The following is an 18,481-nucleotide window of genomic DNA, read 5'->3' as shown; positions in this document are numbered from 1 at the left end:
CCTTTTAATAAGTAATGTCAATCACTGAATAAAAATATGCCACCATGAGTTTTCATACCAAAACAGGTTAAGCCAATACGACAGATATTAAATTACACTTCAGGGATTTCTGAAGTCTAAAGGTTCTTTGCAAAAGGCTTTGTTACCTGGAGTTTTAAACTGTAGCCCTGAGTCACAGGGGATTAGTGCTGAAGAGATATTAGGATATGAATTATGTAATGTCTGCATCCTTACCTGGGAGTTACAGGAACTCAACATACTTCCTACATCAGTGCCAGTTTCAGGGTAAGAAGACAATGATAGCAGAAATAGCTTTTTTTTCCCTCTTCTGGCCTACTTTTTTGCCTTAGAATGAAGTCTCTCCCAGTGGCGTTTCCCACTGCAGAGCTGAAGTTTCTAGCTTACGAAAAGCTGCAAAAATAAACTGGTCATCTGTTTAGCAGCCCTGGTTTGTAAATGTGCAGGGTTTTGTAAACCAGCAATCTAAAAAACATTTATCTATCTAAATGACGCTTGCTTTTAAATCAGAGGTTAGTAGCGGTAGTTTGCACTTACCAACCCCTTTTTCACTTCTCTTGCACTGTTTTAAAGTGGTTGAATAATTTGTGTTCCTCCACACATAATAATCCTGTAAATCAGACCCAGAAGATACCTGTAGCAAAGAGGAGCTTGTCCGTGCATGAAAAGCAATAACAATAATAATAATAATAATAATAATAATTTAAAGAGGGATAAGACGCTCCAGAAAATTAGTTTGCTTCAAAAAGCTATTGAATTGTTGCTATCCCTGAAGCTTTACAAATGTGGTAATTGTTGTGTTCTGGTGGTGTGATACGTTTCTGCACCAAGCTGAGGCACTTCCCTGTTGCCGAAGCCCTGGTGCCTGGAGGAGGGACGGCTGGGCTGTGGAACAGGGGCAATGAATCTTCCCTGTGGGCAGCACATGCTCCAGGTCTGAACGCCCAGAAATGCTTCACAGCTGTGCTGGGCTGCCTAGCAATGGAAATGTTCTAACTCCAGCTGACTTTAAAAAGTAAATACAGAGTTACAGGGCTGTTCCTGGTATAAAACAATAACCCCCTCCCTCCCCCCGCCAGCTAACATTTGCTTTTTGAGTTGGCAAACGTTCATTGAAATGCACTTGTAGAGGAGGCTTGCCAGTGTGGGTTAACTGTCCTGGAGCAGAACCTTTCTGTGGAGTGTTGAGATCTATCTGGACAATTTTATCAAGAGGCAGAATCCATTTTTATCGGTTATTCGGTGCAGTTGCACAGCCTCAGTAGTGGGTTTTAAAGGAGGGTATTAATGACTTTTCTGACACATGACAGGAACTGAGACAGCAACCTGGTAAATTACAGTGAACTTTACCAGATAGTTTGGGATGCAAACTCAAATATTTGTTTAGGTTTTCAATTTAGCTGAAATTTTACAGGGTGATAGTAACACTGTACTCTTGGAACAGATGCTTCTGCCCTGAATGCTGTTTCTCCCTCCTCCTCACAAGACACAGCTTTTGTTTGTACACACAGTGCCTTGAACACTTCTCAAGCTTCCCGGTAGAGAGACTCAAGTTGTTGTAGAGCATCGTGGGCATCACCAGCAACTCTGGAACATTTCCAGTGAACCATCTGTGGTTTGATGCAAAATCTGTACTCTGTGGCATGTTGCAATGTCATTCAAAGAAGGAGTAGGCACAGCACAGGCGCTGATTCAATGAGAAGCTTCAGAGAGTTGTAGGACTGAATTCCTCCCCTTGACCTTTTAGACTCCAAGTTAAGAATTTGATTTAAGCTAGTCACTCAGCCTTCCTGAATAATCAGCAGATATGGACAAGCACTTGCAAGGAGGATTCATCCCAGCCTGAGTATATAATGTAGGTTAGACTGAATGGCTGACTTGTAGACAGCTGCAATTAAGCTGAATGAATCCATCAGGGAAGAAAATGTGACATTAACATCAGCATCCACCCGGGCTGTCCTGAGAGCCCTGGAATTACCCAGACTTGCATCACGGGGCCTGCACTCCTCTTACGTAAGCTCAGGGACGAGACTTTCAGCAAAAAGAACGGATCCACAGGAGACATGTCCTTGCTTTGGACATAGATCATAACATCAGACTCATGAACTGCTGCTTGAATTTAGAACAGTGTTTCCCTTCAGGATTTAGACAATATATTCCAATCTCAACTATAACGTGCCTAGATTAATATATCTCTTCCTGGCCTCCGTCTTTCCCTTTCTTCACTCCATGTTTTCTTCAGCCCTTTGTCACTTAATATCTTTCCCTATGGCTGTTCTCTTTTTCTCCCCTTTCTAAACTTTCAGTTAGAAGTTAAAAAAAAAAGAAGCTTTGGCATCAATACGGTATTGATATGTCATGGGATTTTTCCTTCTGCCTTGATATTTTGTCTTTTTCCTTTTTACCCATTTTGTGTATTCAGACCACAAACTCTTCAAGACTGGGACAGTCTTTCAATCTTTGCCTGATGTGAGCTGTATCAGCAGTACTATAGTGTGCCGTGTAAGTATTTAGTCCAGCTCTGCCCGTAAGATCACCACGGGTTTCTCTGAATTTTGGATCAGACAATCAGTAGAACACCTGCAGTCCTTGGGCAACCTGTGAGCATTACTGAAGCACCATTCCCTTTTTAGAAGACAGGGAGTTTCTTCGTTATCCAGAGGCTACAGCTAAAACATAAAGTGGGTCTGTTCCTTGGATGTGTGATTAAGGCCACCTCAAGGTGCCAAACACTGGGAATTCTCAGGTGTCAGAGAAGGCAAATCTTCCTGGTATTTTTATCTTGCGCTTGAGTCCCTTCACGTGTAACAGATCCACATCTTGGAATTCTTTCTTTGGAATGAGTTTGTTTGGACAATTGTCTGTACTTTGTTTTTCCTGTCACTGAAAATAGTGACTGGAGCTGCACATCCATAAACCCACCCATCTCTACTCAGTCTGAAACTGGAACTTCTTCAGCCACCCAAAATACCCCAGGGATGCATTTTACACAAACATGCACAGAATTCAGTTGTATTGGTACAAGCAAGTATATCTGAACAGCAGCCAGTGTTATAAAACTAAGCTTTAAATTCAGACTCAGGAATCCAGATTTCTGGTCAGAAAACAGGAACTGCACCATGTGGCATATCCAAACGAATCAGCAGAGTTCAAATTGAATTCTCCTGGACATTATCATGCCCCTTCTGTAAAAGCAGATACACTGAAAACCGCAGTGTTCTGAAATGGAAAATGAATTTTGGAAAATCTGTCATAAAAGGAAGTAGGTTTATTAATGGTTCTTAATTTTGCCACGTGCCCTTAAAAAGGCTGTTTAAATAATCTGTTTGTACTGTTGGAAACCCACAATAAAACATGGCTGTTCCGTAAATGAGGCGAAGGTGAGAATTGCCCTGGTTTTATTTTACATTCTCTACGTGATGGAAAAGAAGAGTTTTAGAATTGTGTTCAAATATTCTCAGTAGTATTATCTATCTTTTAGCAGACAGACTTATATAGGTAGAAGTTTATTTATATTTCTCAGTTATTCTTACTGGGAGCCTTCTCTCAACGCCTGGTGTTAGCAATAGTTTACATCATGATGGTTTGGATTGTGCTTCAGCTTACAAAAAAGAAAAAGAAAAAGGACGTGCATATGGTAGATGTAATCATTTTAACAAGAGTTGATATAGTTGTGGTTTCTTATAAGTCAATCACAGTTACCTGCAACGTAGAAAATTTTAGAATGCTCTTTTTAAAAGTCAAGTCTTTTGTTCTTTATGACCAGTTTAGAAAATGTATCTATTCCTGTGATCTAAAATATGTAGTGTCGGTGAATATAGCACAACAAGAAGAAACTGAGTTCTTGTCCATTATACAGAAAAATAGTTACCAAACGGTTTATCTCCTGAATTTGTTAAAATTCTGAGCAAACTGTGGCATGAACAGGAATGTAAAAGATTCATAGTGAATGGTTTAAGAAGAGTTTGTGTAAGACTGAAATGCAACTGTGAGAGAATTGTGAGACACCATCATTATTTGTGAACCGAATTTCACAACAACCTTATGATTTCTGCCTGACACAGGCCAGTTGGAATGACTTTTCTGTTCCTTGCTGAGAGAGCTAATAAAGTCTTCAGTGGCCAAGTGCTTATTGCTCAGTCATTGAGAAGTGAACTCAGAAGTTTTATTACTGTGTGGCAGTAATAAAATTTTTTTGTACACTTTCATTACAATATTTTGGTATGTGATTAATTACGAAGTTATGTCAATGTACGTGGTATGTCACACCAGTAGACTACATAGCCTATAAAAGAGAATCAATTTCATCAGAATACAAATATCTGGTGCCCCTCAACTGGCAAGCTGGGCAAGAAAAGAAGCCAAAACTTGTAGTAACCTCCATGTCAAATATTTGAGAAAAAAACTCTCTCTCTAGAAGAAGTTTAGTTTTGTACCTTCACATCTTTGTGTTAATATTAAGCCCAAAGGTAGAAATTACTACTGGTGATTGAAAGTTAGGTGATAATAAAAAGACATAAAAGAGAAAACATCATGCAAGTGGTGGATTGTGGGCAGCATAAGCAAGAGGAAACAGTGACAGGAACTCAGCCTTTCTCCCACAGTCTGTGCCCGTTCTGTCTTGTGGGAGCTTTTTGGAATGGGGAGAGTTCTGCTTCAAAGAGAAGTGAGTAGGATGTAAAGCTCCCCAACTAAGAGTCTGCATCTTTCATTTTCCCAGCATTCCTAAAATTCTTACCCCCACCCCCCTCTTCCCCCTAAACCAAATCCCTTCGGCTTTGGTGACTTCAGTCTTCATGGAGTTGTAGCAAATGGAAGTAGAAGGGATCTAGAGAGGTCATTAACCCATCTCCCTGCCCTAAGGCAGGGCTGCAGCCATATAAGCTTTTTTTTTTTTTTTCTTTTGGTCAAAGATCCAAATAAATGAATTTTAAAGATTTTTGGGAAGTTTGGGCTCAGTTGTTAAAGCTTTATGTAACTGTTAAAGAGAGTCACGAGGTTGACTTCAGTGAAATTCCTTTAATATGAATTAAATTAAGAACAAACTATCATCTCATTTTCAATGAGATTCAGTGATTTTTCAACTTTTTTTTTTTTTTTGCTACAGTATTACACTTAAAATAGGTATGAAAATATAATGATTGTGTAGAAATATACAGAATTACTTAGGGTTTAGATTTGTGCCAGTATAGATATATCTGCTTATCACATTGTTGCTAAAAAATGTTGTATTCTTTATTGCCTAAAGCATCTTCCAGAATATGTGATATTTTTTTTTAGCCCTCTCTTAAACAATCCCTTTGATACAGTAAGATACACTGGCAAAAGCACCTGCTGGTATTTCTGTCTAGCAGGATTTAAAAAAATAAATTGACCCAAACCAAACGTAGGAGCCCACTGGAAGTTCCTGGAACAGCCATGATGTGGATCTTTAAATCCCAGAAAACCATCAGTGAGTATTTGGTGCTCTGTGCTGGGACTGGACTCTCTGACTGCTCTGCGTCCCTTCTGAGCTGTCCTTTTACATAACCTCATCTTCCACTTCTGCCTTTTTTTTTCCCCCCCCCGTTGAGAACAAATAAAGTAATTAGAAGTTTTCTTCAGGCAGAAGGAGGAGCAGACACAAAGTATGTAATAAGTTTTGTCTAAACTGTTTTCTTTTCGTAATGCATGCCCTAAAGCTGTGTGCTTAGCTGGGTTCAGTGTAATTGTTCCTACCCTGCAAAGCCTTCCCGCCTGCCCCAAACAGAGCACCACAACTCACATCCAGCCCCTTCCCCAGCTGGGCCCCGTCCCAAAATGTCCTTCTTCCAGAGCCAGTTGTTTCCTCAGCCTGTGAGTCTGATTCTGAAGATGCTGAGTTGAAACCTTCCTGACAGCCTCCGTGGGTGAAAATATTGTGTGATCGTGTCATTAAACACGCTGTAATAATGCAGGTGCACAATTAACTTTGCACAGAGGAAGTTTACTCCAGCATTCCCGAGGTTTTCACTGATAAACTTTACCTTCCATTGATATATTTTTAAGAAGTTATCCCAAAGAGGGTGATTACAGGATCCTATTTTCACTTGCATGTTTACTTTTGCCACATTATGACCATTTTGCCTTAAAATACTGTTGCCCTGCCAGCTTGCTCTCGACCACAGAAAGTTTTGCGTTTCTGGAATATTTTAGCGAAAATATTAAATTATTTAAAATAATTCTATTATTTTTAGCATTTATTATTTTAGCGTTTGTGCCAGGGGCTGAGTTTTTGCTGTCCTGTGAAAACCCACCCGTTTGGCACACTCAGTGCATTCAGCCTGACCCTTCTCCAGGCATTTATTTACCTGCTTTTAGCGCCAGGGGAGCCACTGCCTGTGCCCACAGTTTGGGCTGGGGAGAGGGGCAGAAAACAGGAATGGGAAGCAGTGCCTGCAGGGGAATGGAGGACACACCAAGAGTGGGTGAGAAGAGGAGGAGAAGGAGAACAAACCAGGGGATGAAGAGCACGAGGGGTCGAGGCAGGGAAGGGAAGTCTGGTGCTGAATTTGAACCTAGGCTTTAGGAACGGGAGCAAGGGATGGAAAGAGGCAAGAGAAATACAAGACTGTCAGGGGCAAGAACGAGGAGCTTGGATGCAGAAAGCTGAGACTGGGGACTGCAGAAAGCCAGAGAAGAGACATTTTTGTCATGAAATGCAGTTGTGGGATTGAAGGCCTGGATGACTGGGATTGCCAGTGTGAGCAAAACCATCCTGATTCTTACCAGACTGATTAGAGGAAGAGAGCTTGAAAGGGATGGAGGTCAGAGCCTCGGAAATAGCAGAGAGGTCTGTCCACCAGAAAACATTTTTGTGCTTAACTGGGACTTTAAATGTGATTGTTTCTCTGTGGTCAGCAAGTATCTGTGAAAATGTCTGTTCTGTGGTGCTGGTGTTCCAGAAGGATCAGAGCCTGTTCATACCATCATTTACTGCCTTAGCTCAAGTGACCACAATGGCCCTACTGGTGCCAAAAATAAAGGCCAGTTGCTTAACCTGCAGATGTCTGTATAATGCCACGCAATGAATTTCCTGTTTGCTTGTGGCTTAACATTTAGAATATTTTTAAATGGTGTTAAAATATTTATTAGGATTAATATTTTCAGCCCTGGGCACGCAGGAAAGATTTCCACACGGGAAACTTCTCCGCACAGAAAATGTAAGCAATGATATTTTGACATACCTGTGCAGGCTTTGTTCACAGGGAACATGTGTGTGTCCAGTGATTCAGATCTTAATGACAGGATAATACTCAGCTGTTTTCAAAGGACTCTGGTGCGGTGTGTTGTTCAGAATACGTCTGATCTAAGGATGAATGTGGTGTATGCAGTGAAATGTGCTTCCTGGAGAACCGGCAATTTTTTTATAATGTTTGAAAGTTGGGATTGTAGAGGAAAGGTTTGCAGGAGGAATGGTCTCATAATTAAGACATGGAAGGATATCATGGAAGGTATGATGTCCTTCCACTGAACTTCCGTGTGATCGTGTTGCTTTAACACGGCATTTTTGTTTCAGTACTCTTATTTTGTGTCACTTGCTTTCTGAGCGCCTGACTTGGGAGTTCTTGAAGAAATACTAAGCACTCAGCTGCATTTGAACATGTGAAATTCTGTAAAATGCTGAACATTCTGGAAAAGGAAGTCCTAACTGCCTCAGCTTCTGTTTCTGAAATCAGTACACCTTTTGCTGGGTGTTTTATTGCCTCAATTCCCTGTCTCTAAAATGGAAGTAACTTGGCTGCCTTCTCTCACAAGAATATTAGGAAAATAACACAGTTGGTATTTGTGAAGCATCCAAGTGCTATATAGTGACATGTGCTATTGAAAAGCCATTCTGTCTTCAGAGCAAGGTTTGAATAGTGTACAATAAAAATGTCAGAAAAGTTCAGAGTAAACAGTGACAAGAAAATAAAATACTGAATAGCCAGTCACTAAAGGAATAGCCAGTCACTAAACGAGCACTGTGCATCTTCTTCACTGAAGAAGATGGGGAAGGAGAGTGTATGCCGGCATAATGAAATTCTGTATTGTGACAAAGACATCTGTAAAAGCGAGTTACACTTCCAACATCCAATCTAAGGATCTTTAATGTTTCACTTTTCCTGTTTAAATCTTTCCAAATTTATAGACATTCTTCTGTCTGTTTTCTGTTTAGAATAAATATTAGCAAATGAACACAGCATTGACATAAAAGATTTTTTTGTTTTTGTTTTTGTTTTCTGACCACACTTTTAAGTCCAGGGCAGTGTGGCGGAGTTTGCAGTTTTTTCCTGTCTGTGATATTCAGCCAGTCCCCGGGTAAGATGAGTTTGCTGAGTCTTGGTTCTGTTTGCTCTTCATCACCTTGCTCAGAATGCACTTGGCAGACTTGGCAAAGGGTCAGTAATTGCAGGAGGAAGGCAGTGTTACTACGTGTTCCCTAGAGGAAGCCGCCTCCCCTGCTCCTGGTGAGGGTGCGGAGATGCCAACAGTGGGAGAAGGCTGGGTTAGTTCACTTGTCTCTGCACCTCCCACATCCCCCTGCCAGCAGAGCACCGTACACTTTTTTAGAAAGAAGATGTGATTGAAAGGTCTGCCAAGTGGCTGCCCTGTACTTCCCAGCTTCTCCTTCTCTGCTTTTCAGTGGCTGCAGCCCCTCCCACGCAGTCCACCTTGCCCACTGGCTCTTCCCAGCACACGTTTTGGTTTGGCAGCCGGGGAAGGGCTCCTGCCCTGTTTGTGTTGTGTGGAGGCAGAAATGAGGCATCAGGGGCTGCAGCCCACAGCCACAGCCAGGCTTAACCTGCCTTGGAGTAAGGGGAGAGCTGTGAGTGAAGGATTCTCTGCCACTGCGCTGGGTTAATGCAGTGAAATGTCAGAGCCGCAGAGTAACTGTGTGGTATTTACAGGGAGTGGGGGTTGTTGTGTGGGTTGTGCTTCACAGGCAGAATGCTGCCAATAAATACACACCTCTCTCCTATTTCAGCACTGGGGTATGGCATCTCACCCTAGACACAGGCTTTCCTACTCCTCACGCATTACTTCATGCATTTCCTTCCCTTGGAGAAAATAACAACACAGTCCTTCTCCCAGTGCTGCCCGCAGCAAGGAGTGGCCAGTGGTGGGAGGCCCTTGTGAGCATCTCTCGGGTTCCACCCAGCTGCACAGTCTCAGAACCAGCGAGGAATTCAACAGTCAGCCCACTGGAAATGAACAGATTTTGCATTTTAATTGAATTCTTAGGATACGGAAGTTCCAAAGGTATTGAAGAAAAGGAAGCTGTGTTTGCATGTGATAAAAGCAAAAATGTAGCGAAAGCTGAGAGTAAGGATAGCCCGCACAGCCTCCTCGGACAGTTTTGCAGGCACTACTGTTCTCCTGTTCCCTTCAGAAGCGTGTGCATTTTAAATGAACCACCCAGTTTAGCCCTTGCCTACTAAATCTTTCAAGAAATATGCTTCTTCCACAATAGCAGTTTCATAAATTATTGCACTGTGCAGAGGATGCTCAACCGTCTCGTGACCAGCTTTCAGCGCCTCGCTGGGTCCAAAAGCAAGCCAGTAATAAAGCAAGTAAAGCCTCAGTTTTACATTAATTTTCACCTTACTCTACAAAAGCTAAATGGTAATGTGATGTCTTTTATATATCTCCAGCGTAAAAGACCCTCAGAGGGAGGGTGGAAATATTTTTGTCCTAGTTGAAAAACAAGGTTTATTGTGCAAGGACCATGTGCTTGTGGGCAGCCGTGTAACCTCTGTCTCTGTTTGCCCATCTGTAAACTGGATTTAATGTTCCTACAACTCACTGGGGAGGGCAGGCTTTGATTAACATGTATGATTGCCTTATACAAATGCAACTACTGTCACTGTTTGGTTTTATTAGCCACTATCAGTAGAATATGAAGAGGAAACATGTAGCAGAATAATGTGCAGCCAGGGTGAGCCCTCTCCATCTTTTGACCATCACAGAATTTATTTTCAGACTCTTGCCACCATGTGTGCATATTTAAAATGAAGCTGTGCTTGCACTGTAGTGCTATGGAAATCAAATAATTTGGTGTAGAGGTTGACATGCAGACAAAACACTGGTTTTTAGACGGAAAACGCCCATAGATATGATTAAATACCTTGAGCGAATTTGTGTTTTGTTTAGAAAATTTTCATAAGGAGAAAATCTATTCCAATTTCCAGAATCCAATATATTGAAAGCATACAAAACTGTTGCCAGGTCAGCCTAGAAGAGTGTCTGGGAAGTGCTTTATTTGCGTGAGTAAACACAGATCAGTCAGGAGCAAGACTGCATTTTGAAATACGCCGTGCAAAATTAATCCCACCGCATTCATTTTTTTTTTTTCTTTCCTCTGTGTTTTTCTCTCCCTCTCTCTTCCTTCCCTCTCTCTCCCTGCCTCTCCCTCCTGAAAATCTCCTGCCACAGCGGCTGCATTTGCCTCCAGACTTGTCAGACACAGTGAGCCGTGCGAGCAAACAGGATCTGGCAGGATCCGCCAAACTGCTGAGCTCAGGATGTGGCGCCATGGCCATCGGCAAGAAGCACCTGGACTTCTAGTGATTTCTACTTAGCAGCTTCACTCACATTTATCTGACACTCTAATTAGGAGTGTTAATGACTTATATAAATATTTTTCTTAATGATTTGACCCAGCAGTCTTTAAAAATACATGTTGTCATATGATGCCTTCCTTTTCTTTTCTTTTGTTTTTTTCTTTCTTTTTTTTTTTTTTTAATATTCTGGTTTCTTAGTACTGATTTTGGTCTTGTTTGGGTTTTGCTTTTCGTTAAAGCTTCTGTTATGTTGGGTCCTGCCATTGTTCTGCTCCATTGGAAACAGGTAATATTTTGTTCCTTTCCTTAAAATACAAAAATTTCAATAAATTTCAATTACCCTTTCATTTCTTTTTTTTTTTACATTAAAAATAAAGGGATATTTATCCCAAAAGAATTTTTAATATACTTACAGATAATATTTTGTATGAATAATGAGCTTATTGAAATAAAGGAGTGGAACTAAGGAATTCATTGTCATGTGTTATTCAAACACCAAGCGACACACTTTTAAAAACATTCATTTCTGTAATTGAAATATCAGTCTTAAATTTCAGGAAATCTCTACATCATTTTATTAAATATGCAATGATAAATTTATAATATATAAGATAGTTTTTATTCTAATATGCCAGTAATTGATGATGGGGGATTAAATCAGAATATATTATAGATAATTACTTTGCCTTATGGCTTACTACATGCATTAAAATGCACTTGAATGAAATTTCCTAACCAGAGAGGAAAGAATTGATTTCCTTATGCAGTTCAAAACAGTAATCCTAAACAATTGAAGTCAGCACTATGAAATTATGTCAACAGACGTAATTCAAGATTGAAATTCAAACCGACAGCTACATTAATGCTGGGAAACCAGAAGAGTGCGTTTGAGCTGGGGGAAGGATATCACAGCGAGCTGGTCTAAAGCAGGGCAGAATACACAAGTAATTCAGCCTTTTGTACCCTCAGATGTACAATTTGTGAACTTCTAACTGTTCTGTATGTATCCCTGTGTCTCCCTCATCAAACAAAGGAACAGTGAAGCAAAAAGCTGACCTGGGAATTAAAGTGGTTTGCATTCTTTCTTCTGAGGCTGACTTCCATTTTGAAAGGTAATATCATCTTCTCTGCAGAACTTCCAAGCCACCCAGCTGTAAGATTGCATTACAGTTTCAAAATTTAGTCTTTATAATAGTGTATTACATGGCTGGAGTGAAATTGAGTCTTCAAAGAACGTGTTAATAGGATGCAATAATGGTAACATATTTTGATGGGTTTGGAACCAAGACTTGGGGAAGTGGTTTGCTTTTTTTTTTTTTTTTTTTTCTGCAATCCAGGTTCTACTTTATTTTTTTCTTGACAACGCTGTGTAAAACAAAGACATAGCTTTTAAAACTGTCTAACTAATATGATGAATGTCAATCACTTAAAAAACTCCACTGTAGCATAAACACATACTGTATACAGCTTTTATTCTGAATTAGAATAATTGAATCAATGACAGTGATTTGCCAGGATGTCAAATCTATCCATCATATCCTGTCACTACCAGTTTATTTTTTGTGATCAAAATCAAAAAGACTACTATTTTGTCATCAGCTATTTCATTAGTAGTAACAATCAGGTTTTCTCTTCTATATTTTTTAGATATGCCTGTTATATTTTTTATTTCTAAAGACACAAATCCTTTTTCAGTCTTTTCAAAATAAAGTTTCAGAACAGAACTGTCAGTTTAGTGAAGAAAAAAGACATCTTCTCTCCTATGCCAACATACTTAAAATATTATCATTGATGTCTCAGACAACATTTTTTCTTTTTTTGTATTATGTGTAACACTGAATGGAAGTTCTCATTAGATACATAATTGTGCCTTTTGAAAGCGTGAAATAATTTAAATACTTAGGATAAAGTGATTTTTAACAAAGGTGAAGTTTTACATAGTATGTCTTTTTAATGTAAATAACACAAAACACAGTATTTCTTTGCGGAATATACAGTCACAAGACATATAAATTGCTGCCAACATATTTAAATAGGTCATTGACTTAACGTACAGAGGAGAAAATATCATGAAAGTCGCAGTCCCATTTCTAGTTGAGATATTACCTGAAAATTGTTAGCGAGCAGCATGTGCATCCCACGTGTGTATCTGTCTCCACGTGTGCCCTGTGCATCTGAAAGGCTTCAGTTTCCAAAACTTCAGCGGGGTAATATTATAGCTGACAAAGATTTTGAGTAATAAAAGGAACTCCTTCTACAAACCTGCATCATTTGGGGGTTTTTTTCTGAGTCACTAAATGTGCTTTGTAAACAAGGTGTTTGAGAATGCAGATGGTACAGTGGCGAAGACATGGAGCAAAACTTCTCTTCTTCCAAAATCTCTTACCAGTTTCAACTACGTGTGGCAGTGACTTGGCTAATCCAGCAGCCTGATAGGTGAGACAGAGCTTTGGATGCGCTAGGTGATAGCAGGTAGAGAGAGAGAGTAGAGAGTAGCTAAAGTGTAGATACAGTGTGGATAAAGTATAGATTTCAGTTGTTGCACCAGCAGCAGTTTTGATTTGGGAATCCAGAGAACTGTTTACCTGGTGATTTTCTGTGCCTTTTCCCCATAACCGCTCTGTGCCTGTCAAGCTCCTGTGTACAAAACATCCTTCTTCAGTTCTGTCTTCCCTTGACTCGAAGGCAAATGTTTAACTAAGGGGAGCGGCTCAGGTAATCGAAGAATGGGCACAGCCTCTCCTGACAGGCTGTGGCAATGTGCTACCAGCTCCTTTTGGCATCTCCAGAGGCCCCTTGCTGGCTTGGATGGAAAGTCTGTGCCATCCTCACTCCTGCTCAGAGGGCTCCTCTCCACAGAGATTGCAGAATGAGAGGTTTATTTGTTTATTGCAATTTTTCAAGCAGAACTTCCTACTTTTTAGCAGGCTACAAACTGAAACCACCAAACTCAGCAGGGAAACAATAGATTCATCCCAGTGAAGACGTTCCCAATTCAGCATAAGAGCCTGATCTTTACAGAAATTGTGACACACAGTCAAGAAAGCAGTAATGAAATTTAAAATGCTGTACCTTTAATATGTCAAATAAGAATTCTTTATATAATTTCTGTTGTGTTGAGGTTTTCAAAATATAAGTATTTGGAACATGAGAAGAATATTATCATAGATAAGTCTTTTTCTCTGTTTGTAAAGACATTTCAAAAGCAATTTCCAGGATGCAGCTGAATTCAATTTTCCGTAACAGTAGCTACAAGCATCTGGAAATGGGCATGCAGCTTCTCCAGATTTGATAACTGTGGTAGTACACAACTGGTTTATTATTTAAATTTAATATTAAGTAGTGATGCTGTTCCAGACAGCTTTTGGGAAAGTGCAAAAGCCTAACTTGAAATAATCTTTTACCATGCCAGTATTGGGAGGTGAGGTGCTAATCAAGTTTCTCTGAAACCACGAGGTTGTAACACATCCCATTAAAAATATGGCTGTACTACAAGAATCCAAACACACACACACTCACATGTATTAAACAAGCATTTTTCCAGGATCATATATTAGAAATTTAGTTGAAGTGCTCTAATTCTTTTGCCTGTGCTGGAGAGACATCATAGCTACAGAGCACAACAGAAATAGGAAAGAAGATGCTTTTATGCCTTTAAGAGATGGTGGAAGCAAGTTGTATCCCCCATGCCATCTCTTGGGATTTCTCTTTTCTCTCGGGAGCTACATGAGTGCAAGACCTGCCTACATTTCTTTTTTTTAATCACGCTGAGCACATGATAGTGCTTATTCAATAATAAATGTACCTGTGTAGAAAAAAAGAATGAAAGTAAATCCTCTTCATCTTAGGGAAAAAAAAGGCATCTCACATGGCAGGAGGGTAAGAGAACAAAAATTCCACCACTCTTTTTTTTTTTTTTTCAGGTTCTATTTAATATAAGCAAATGTTAGACTCCTTTTCCCAGAAAAATGAGAAAACCCCCTCCTGTATTTCAGCATCTGAGTAGATGGATCTGTTAGGACTGTTGGGTGTCAGGCATCCTGAAGCATCTGCTGAAAACTTGGCTGCTTATTTAAACTCTGCCTTTAAACAATTTTGAAAGCTATCAGGCACTTCAAACTAATTCACAGACCTCCTGTTCATATCAAAACAAAGACACCTTTTATGTTTTCAGCATTTTATTGCATGAGGATTTTCTGGACCTGCGGAACTTAATCTGAAAAGTCTTCCAGAGAAGCCAGTGATAGATTAGACCAGGAGCAACCTGGTAGAGTAAGATCCAGAGGATCTTTTACAGTTTAGCAGATCTAGAGAATTTTTAACTGCATATTCCTCTATATATTTAAAAATGTATTTTAATGTCTTCCAGCATTGAAGATAAATGTAAAACCCAAAATATAGCAAGAATAATTTTTTAAAAAGTTTTTATGCTGGCAGAGTTTGAGTCTGAATGTTCATACCCTCAGAATGTTCTCAGCACTTAGGGTGTCAGAGGTATTCTCTTTAAAAGTCTTGAAATGGGTGAATTTTGGTGCACTTTCAGACACTTTTGAAGTTAGGTCGAAGCAGATGCACTAAAGAAAGCTCTTGCTGGAATTTCTCGGGGTTGGACTTAAAGAAGAACAGAAAGGATGAATGGATTGGATTGGAGTATGAAATCAAGCAGTTTTCAGCGCCTGAATTTTGAGATAGTTTATTATGTGGAGAAAGAGCTGTAAACCTGTTTATATTGCTCGAGTGAAACTTTTCAGCAGTTCTTAGAATGCGTTTATTTAATGCAAAGTAAGTCAGGGCTTCTACTCATAGGCCAGGACTGTTGGTGCAGGGCATCGTTCTTGGCCTGGAACTTGCATGACTACAAAACAAAATTGGCTTCTTGTCCTGTTTTAAATCAGTAGGACAGGGATTGTTCTAGCAGGGCTTGAACCAGCTCTAGGCTCCACTGTCTCCAGCTCGCAGCCACACCTGGAAAGTGCAGCTGCAGCACTTCATTCCTGCCCAGGGAAGTTCTAGTGCATCCTTTTCCTATCTGGGCACATTCAGCATGTCTACGGATCGAGCAGATGAACTTGTCAGACGCAAAGGTGTCTCAGCTATCCGTCTGTGTAATGACACTCCTGCCAGCAGCATGGCCTTGCACTTGGAAAAGGTGAACTAATCACAGAAACACGGGCTAGGTCAGGCTGGAGGGGACCACAGGGAGCCATCTGGTCCAGCCTCCCTGCTCGAGCAGGGCCATCCCAGAGCACATGGCGCTGGACTGTGTCCGGATGGTTTTGGAATATCTCAGTGAGAGGCAACTCCACAGCCTCTCTGGGCAGCCTGTTCCAGTGCTTCATCACCCATATGGGAAAGAAGTTCTTCCTGGTGCTCAGGTAGACTTTCCTGTACATCAATTTCTGCCCGTTGCCTCGTGTGCTATTGCTTGGCACCATGGAAAACACCTCCTTTCAAAGACTGACATAAACTGCCAGAGTCCCCTCTCATTCATCTCTCCTGGGGGCTGAGCTGGCCCAGCTCCCTCAGTCCATCCTCAGAGGAGATGCTCCAGTCCCTTCATCATCTTTGTTACCCTCCACTGGATACGCTCCAGGAGCTCCTTGTCTCTCGTGTCCTGAGGAGCACAGAGCTGGGCACAGCACTAATAAATAAAACAACTCAGCCAAGACCGGACAGGGAGTGACAGAGAGAGGAAAGCATTTGGAAGAATTCTTCAGCATGATGAAATTTTCACTTATGGTTCTTCCCAGCCTATGTCCAGGGTAGTTCAGCAATTTTGGAAAATTACTTGAGCGAGAAGGATTTTGACAGCACGAGAAGGATTTTGACGGCACACTCATGGAGACAGTGGAGTAGTAAGTCCATCTGTGTGGGAGGTTGTGTGGGAGTCTTCCCAGGAGCCGCCTCAAAACCAGGGGATTCATCCCAACTCGCCAAGGTTCATGGCTGAGGAGCTTCCAACGTCATTATCGATTCTCCAACTTCAGACAAGCAAATGGAACTTGTCCCAATAAAACAGAGGGAAAGAGGGTGGAAGCACAGGTAGAGAGTGGAGGGAGCCACAATTACTTCGGGGGAGCTATTTTAGAGTCTTTGACTACATAAGTCTCAACGAAGTTTTAAATATACCCTAGCCCAAACAGGTGTAAACCAACAGCAGTTCACGCTGAGCAATTGAATCATAACTCAGAAAATCATCAGAACCAACAAAAACTTAGTTTAAATAAGAATCTAAGGGTTTGCAAAGTAGCAGAGTTGACTTAAATTCAGAGAAATCAAAGTGGACAACTTGCTTCTTTAAAAGGAAAAAAAAAATTATAAAATTTAAATGGCAGGGTTTTTACTTAATCTAGTCTGACAGGGGGAGTTTTAAAAATAAATAAACCCTCCCCTGCAGTATTTGAAATGCAAAGCTGCAGAATGCAGACTGAGTATGAATCCAGCTTTGCCAAGTAAAATCTAAAGGGTAAAATATAAACAGTTACAGAGAGAAATATACATTTTCTTCACTCAGTATAAGTTAACGTATTTATTGTAACAAGATGAACACGTTTATCTGCCGTATGCAGTTCTATGTAAATCAGAGCCCTTCTGTTGCCCTGTAGGTAATTTACGTGGAATAACTGTTCATCAACTTCTCAAAATCCATTGGTGTAGGCCTGACCTGAAGGAGGTTATCTGTGAATCTACAAACTTCTCTGGTGCAGCTGGAAAAGCTTGTATGTCCCACGAGAGGAAGAGCTGCAATTTGCAACCCTCACCAATTTTAGCTGCCAGAGAGTATGTGAGGTCTGTCTGCTGCCTGGAGGCAATTGCAGCCTCTGCTGGAGGATTCCAGGCAACTTACAGCTCCTGTCAGGTGCCTGAAGGTAACAAGAATCCTCCTGGGTCACTCACAAAACCTCTGCTCACCATCTGACCCACCTGCAATTCAACGTAGGCGGTGAGGTTCCAGCACCAGAGACCTCTACCAGCCCAACAAAAATGGTACGGCAGTCCTTTGTGGGGGAAAAGCAGCTCCAGCGCACAGCTCACCAGCATCAGACACGCGTTTTCAAAATCACCATCTTCTCACCAGGGATAGAACCAGGAAGGGGAGAGGGAACAGCACAGAAGGCCCTGAAATTCTCAGTGTGCTAAGACATAGTCATCAGAGGTCCATAGCAAAACTTGAAGGAAAGCAGGTTTTGTGGAGACTTCTCTCCAAAGGGCCACCTTCCAAAGAACAGCAGGGGTTCTGGCAGCTGGAGGTTTCATGGAAATCTACAACACATCAGCAGTACGTATTAACAGACTGATCAAATGGCTTCATTGCTTTGAGGTTTCATTTCTGCAGACCCTATGAAAACACCTTCATCTTCCACATGACCGCTTTTGCAAACTATCTTAGGATAGTGAGCTGTCTGGGGTAAGCTACCCTAACTGTCTGCTGATGCACTGGGGTTTTCTTTCTTCACAGCTAAGAGAATGTTGGGGGAGGAATTAATTTAAGCTACGCTCCAAAGCAAGAACTTGCCAACCTGGCTCCTATCCAAACTGTACTATCTTTACTACTGTGCATCTCGTGCAGGTCCCTCCAGCCTCTGCTTTCTCAAAGAAATACTGAACGGTAACGTATGTGAGAGACTTCCCTGACTCCGTTCTCCAGCATTAATCCTAAAGGAGCTCTATTCCACGCTTTGTTTCCCACCTAAAGAGGAGGAACCTGGCCCTACCACTGGGCTGTGCAGGGCTTTAGGGGTTCCTGAACTCTTCAGCCAGAGAAACACTCCCACGTTGCCTTCCCTCCACAGCAAGATACGGAAACAAGACACGGAAACAAGACACGGAAACAAGACATGGAAACAAGACACAGAAACAAGACACGGAAACAAGACACGGCTCCCTCTCTGAAGGAGACC

The 18,481-nt window shown here is 41.1% G+C and overlaps 1 protein-coding gene across 1 annotated transcript in view; it reads left to right on the top strand.

Annotated features, from left to right (window-relative positions):
* ELP4 (elongator acetyltransferase complex subunit 4) overlaps nt 1-9,573 on the top strand; it is a 134,800-nt gene extending 125,227 nt beyond the window's left edge. Inside the window, exons 10-11 of the mRNA XM_066186768.1 lie at nt 8,276-8,337; nt 9,112-9,573. Coding sequence (XP_066042865.1) covers nt 8,276-8,337; nt 9,112-9,253 — 204 coding nt within the window. The 3' untranslated portion in view covers nt 9,254-9,573. The remainder of the gene's footprint in view (nt 1-8,275; nt 8,338-9,111) is intronic.
* Nucleotides 9,574-18,481: the final 8,908 nt, after the last annotated feature.

This window comes from Chamaea fasciata, unplaced genomic scaffold (assembly GCF_029207755.1).
Source record: "Chamaea fasciata isolate MVZ Bird 193981 ecotype frontalis unplaced genomic scaffold, bChaFas1.0.hap1 SCAF_7, whole genome shotgun sequence".
Taxonomy (NCBI): Eukaryota; Metazoa; Chordata; class Aves; order Passeriformes; family Sylviidae; genus Chamaea; species Chamaea fasciata.
The sequence above is the reverse complement of the archived record's forward strand: the minus strand, read 5'-3'. Positions and strand labels throughout refer to the sequence as shown.